We start from the raw sequence: 5,083 nt of genomic DNA, 5'->3' as shown, positions 1-5,083 counted from the left end.
TATAATGGATTTTCAGTTTTCTCTCTTAAAAAGATTATTCATCGAACTATCCCAACATGACTTTTACGGCTAAACTTAAATTTCGTTCCATTGCATTGTTAAGATCACGTATTTTAATCTATCTGTTTAGTTTATTTCTCAAATTTTTAATTTACTTTTATAATCAAGTAGATAATACTATGTGACAATAACCTGCTCGGCTTAATAAATCTAAGTTAATCTAGGCTTCTAGCAGAGTTTAATGTAAAAAAGTAAAAATTACGTTGTTGTCCCTAAAAGTTTATTTGATTGGAAAAAATCACGTTAGCCATGTGACAACCAGTTAGCAATAAATACGATGATCGGATGGATGGAGAAAGATTGTACTCCAAATCCCTCGTATTTACGGTCAAATTCAAATCCAAAATCTAATGTATTGATGATGGACCGATCGCACTCACTCCAGGCTCTTCTAGGCAGAAGCCCGGCCGGGTAGAAGCTGTATATAAAGAGACCCACAGCTCAGGCCTCAGCGTATCAGTCGGTATTCAGTACGCACTACGCAGCAGCCCGTGAGTCGTCGTGACCAAACGTATAGTATACTAGCTACCAAAAGCAGTACGGTGCCTGGTTTCATTGTAAGCAGCCGCGCCGAGTCAGTAGCGTAGCGTGAGCGCGGTGAAGATGGCCGGGGAGGCATTGAAGGAGGCGGGGGCGACGCCCGCCGCAGCGAACGCGGGGGAGGAGAAGGCCGTCATCCCGGCGGCTTCGACATCGCCGGTGATCTCCAAGACCGATGATGACACGGAGCCGCCGGCCGATGACTCCAAGGCTCTCGTCGTCTTCGTCGAGAGTGAGTATAGTACTTTGCTGGCTCAGTTTTGTCGAATTTGGCGTGCAGTCTTTTACCTATAGTAATACTATTTGAGAATGCTCAGCCATTCACATCTTTTCATTTTTCAATTCAAACAACATATGAAATGGAGATTAGACTAGTGTGCATGATTTCTTGAACGCTATAGCTTTTTAGCTTGTTTGCCATGCAAAGGTCGACCTAAGTCATTCTTCTGATTTCTACCTATCTGATCATGATTTTTCACATACCAGAGGTTGCTGATAAACCTCATGCTGAGAAGGCAACAGCAACAGCAACACCAACAAGGACCTCAAATGACAGAGGTGATTAACTTATGCTGTCCTTTTCCCTTTACACACTGGCAAATTGAGGGCCTCTAGCTAAATTAACACCTGAATACTTTTAGATATTGCCCTTGCAAAGGTGGAGACAGACAAGCGAGAATCGTTGATCAAAGCATGGGAGGAGAACGAAAAGGCAAAAGCGGAGAACAGGTACATAATCAAAATTTAATCGCCCGTATTGGCCAGAATCTCTCTCCGTGCGAACATGATGTGTAAACCAAAATGAAACCATGTCTTACTGTCAGGGCATATGTGGCTCCATTACAACATGTTGTGTTTATTGAGGAAACATAGCACATAACCTTCCGAATCACTTCTTTTCTGTGTCAGGGCCTCTAAGAAGTTATTGGATATTATTTCATGGGAGAACACAAAGAAGGCAGTAATAAAAACTCAACTGAAAAAGAAGGAAGTAAGTTCATTGTTTTTTCACTTGTCAAGATAATTTTTTTTAATCGTTCGCGAAAAAAAAGATAAATTTTTTAATAAAAAAAGATAGATAATTTTATTATGTTTTCTGGTGCTTGAAATTTGAATACTCTGCACATCTCATCTATAAGAATTTCAAAATGGTTTGTGATGATGTTGGATTTTGTTTTATTTTGGGAAAGGATATGATGTTTAATTGCAATGCAATGAATTCCTGATTAACTTGTCAGCGTGTGAAGTACGAGCAATATATAGTACATAGAAAAATGATACACGGAAGAAATTTGCTCTGTTTTCTGGTGACACTCAAAATCCATGAGTGATTGGTTCTTTAAGTAGTCCATGTTGCTTGTTTGAGAATTGGCAACATAAATGTGTATCACCCACACTGTTCTACAATTAACCTGTGAGTACACAGGAAGAGTTGGAAAGGAAGAAGGCAGAGTACGCTGAGAAGGCGAAGAACAAGGAAGCAATCGTCCATAAGGAAGCTGAAGAAAAGAGAGCAATGGTGATGGCCCGGCGCGGTGAAGAAGTGATCAAGGCCGAGGAGATAGCAGCTAAGTACCGTGCAACCGGAGTGACACCGAAGAAACATATCGGGTGTTTTGGGGCATAAGAAACATCGATCCGAGCCATATACTTGTTTTTCTTTCTCTTTCGAAAGTTATTTGTGTTGGGTTGTAACTTGTAAGTGTGTACTTTTTTTTCTTTGGAAAAATTGGAACCATGCCATTATAATTTTGTAAAATTTGAGATATGCTATCTGACCCATATGTCATTGACTTATGTAGGTCCTACATGTCATTGACTCATGATTTTTTCTTTGTGTGGTCTAAAACATTTCGAGTGCAGTTAATAATAACACGTTAAGATTGATAATCGTCGATGCATTTTCTCATAAAACGAACTTTTCTTATCAGCTTATTGAGAAAGATTCTAAGAGCAAGTATAATTGTTAGCTATAATCCTACTATAAGCTTATGTGGAGGAGAGATGTAACAAAAAGTTAAGGGTGTTGGCTCTCATACAAGAGCTAGCTTAACACAAGCTCCAAGACAAATACAATTAATGTATAAGTGAGAGATAGAGAGATGAGAAGAAAATTGTAGCCAACTTTATAGCTAATTTATTATATGTGTTGGCTTTAAGATTGGCTAATAATAGTAAGTGAGCTCTATTATTATCTTGCACTAACAGAGAAGAAATCGCCCCGAAAGAAAGAAAAAAAAAAAGAGGCGGCGCATAGACGGGCCGCGGAAGTCGCGATGGAGCGGGAGCGGCGCAGGTGCCGCGTGAACTCTCTCCGGTCCCAACGGGCAACAACGTGGGGCGCGCGCCTGGTGGTGGGCACGGGACTCACGAGGTGAAGGGAGCAACACCGCAACAGCTGGCACGGGAATTTGGGTCGTTGACATCCGCAGTGGATAGGCTGCTACAGCCTGCAAAAGTTTTGGGCTCTTGGGTGTCCACACTTTGATGGCTCGTCACTTCGTATAAGTCTGTTTTCGACTTTCAACTCTTCCTTTTGGATTGAATCGTATTCCTTAACCGTAAAACCGGATATAATATCTCCTTTACCTTCGTACATCGGTACAAATTGACTCATTCAGTTATTTTAAAAGCAGTTTCGTTCAACGTGACAGGTTGACTTGCTGGAAAATTATTTTCACGATGTTTATGCTCGTGTCATCTGGCCTGAGCTCTGAAATCGCAATCAAATCAAATCAATGGATGACGAAGACCTTGTTGTAGGCCAAGGGTGTGTTTACTTCGGCGTCTTCACGGCTCAATAAACGGCATGGACTCCTGGTCTGGTCGCGGTAATCTGGCTGATAAACTGAACTTTATGGAACCCAAGGCCTCCAGACACCAGGCCCACCAGTACAGTGCCACCCCTCGTCGTCCCCCGGCTGTTTCTCATCAACGAATAACCGCACAAAACGTCGAGCAAAACACGACGTACGCCAAATGCCTACAACCATTGAATGCCGCCCCTGAGACGGAGCCGTACCGCAATCAAAGTCTGAGGCACACGCTAACTCTTTCTGCTTCTGCCTCCCGCGCTCTTTCCCCGCTCATAGTGTAGCGTACTCCTCCGATCAGGCACCACGTTCTCGCGTACGGGGGAGGTAGCGTCGTGCCGGCCCGCCCGATCGGTACACCGAGTACTCGTGCAACCGAGAAAAAAGACTGGAGTAGTAGAGTTGGAGTACGGCGCATCGTCCGGTCAAGTCGACCGGCCTAGCTTTTCCCCAATTTGACGTGGGTGCCAGAGGCAGTGCACATTCACAAGCAATCAATGCTGCGCTCGCTCGCGCCGCACACGCTATCTGACCTGCTACTGTTCCCCTGCTGCTCCTACGCTTGTCTGCGCGGCTGCATGCGTCGTCGCAGCGGCCCCAACCCCAACTGCATCGCCTCTCTCCCTCCGACTCCGTTCTCTTCGTCGTCCTAGGCGCATTCAATGCATGATGCCCAGAGCCAACACCGAGCAAAAGTGAGAGCAGTTACCATAGCAGCCTATAAGCCAGTTATAAATATATTTTAAAAAGATAAAAGAAGAGAGAAGAGCAGCGAGCGATAAATTTGTAGCCAGCTGCAGTACGGACTCCAAGACGTAATATGTATATGATAGTGGGACCGGATATTAATAGTATAGTAAGTAATTATTGTATGAATTGTCTATTACATTATCTATAGGTGATTTAGAGTTATACTACTATTAAACTTACTCTGAGATCGCCTCCTTGACAACGTGAACTTCTGCATGCATGTCTTCTCTCGTTTCGCCCCAGAGTTGGAGAGTGCGTCGATCGCCGGCTGATCGACTCGTCTCGTACCCGGTTGTTTGTAAAGCTCCCTCAGCTCCGATCGTCCCTGGTTGATTGAGCATTATTTGAGCCCAGGAGCTGGGAGTAAATAGCCAGAAAATGCCATGCTTTGGGTTTGTTCAGAGCCAACAATGCCATAGAGACTAGGGTACGTGGCATCCAACGATCGGGTGCATCTCAGCCAATTGGCGGTATTGCCGCGTCTGTGATGTCCTCCCACAAATTTCGTGGCATTTTACACGTCTAGTTTAGTTCCAAACATTTTCTTCAAACTTTAAACTTTTCCATCACATCAAATCTTTCCTACACACATAAACTTCCAACTTTTATATCACATCAATTCAATTTCAACCAAACTTTCAATTTTAACGTGAACTAAACACAAACTAAGGGTCGGCAAAAAGCAGGACGGTTCAAAAGATTAAATAAGGATTGAGCACGTAGTATATATCTTTCGTTACTATCTCCATTTTGAAATATAAAGAAAATTTATCCATATAACTATATTATTAATATTCTATATTTTAGAGCGAATGCATTATTTTTTTATAGAGTAAATTTCACAAAACTACATATACTATGACTAAATTATCACAAAAATACAGATCTAACTCGATGTATCATAAAACTACACATTTAAC

The 5,083-nt window shown here is 42.6% G+C and overlaps 1 protein-coding gene across 1 annotated transcript; it reads left to right on the top strand.

The window, feature by feature from the left end:
• Positions 1-513: 513 nt before the first annotated feature.
• On the top strand, positions 514-2,415 carry LOC4330124 (remorin). The gene is made up of 5 exons (XM_015768770.3): positions 514-832; positions 1,087-1,158; positions 1,242-1,329; positions 1,510-1,591; positions 2,027-2,415. Exons 1-5 carry the CDS (start codon positions 664-666, stop codon positions 2,225-2,227), a joined length of 612 nt encoding a protein of 203 aa, XP_015624256.1. The 5' UTR covers positions 514-663; the 3' UTR covers positions 2,228-2,415.
• Positions 2,416-5,083: the final 2,668 nt, after the last annotated feature.

Source organism: Oryza sativa, chromosome 2 (genome assembly GCF_034140825.1).
Source record: "Oryza sativa Japonica Group chromosome 2, ASM3414082v1".
In the NCBI taxonomy this organism is placed as follows: domain Eukaryota; kingdom Viridiplantae; phylum Streptophyta; class Magnoliopsida; order Poales; family Poaceae; genus Oryza; species Oryza sativa.
Note: the sequence above shows the minus strand (reverse complement) of the source record. Positions and strands in the feature narration are given on the sequence as shown.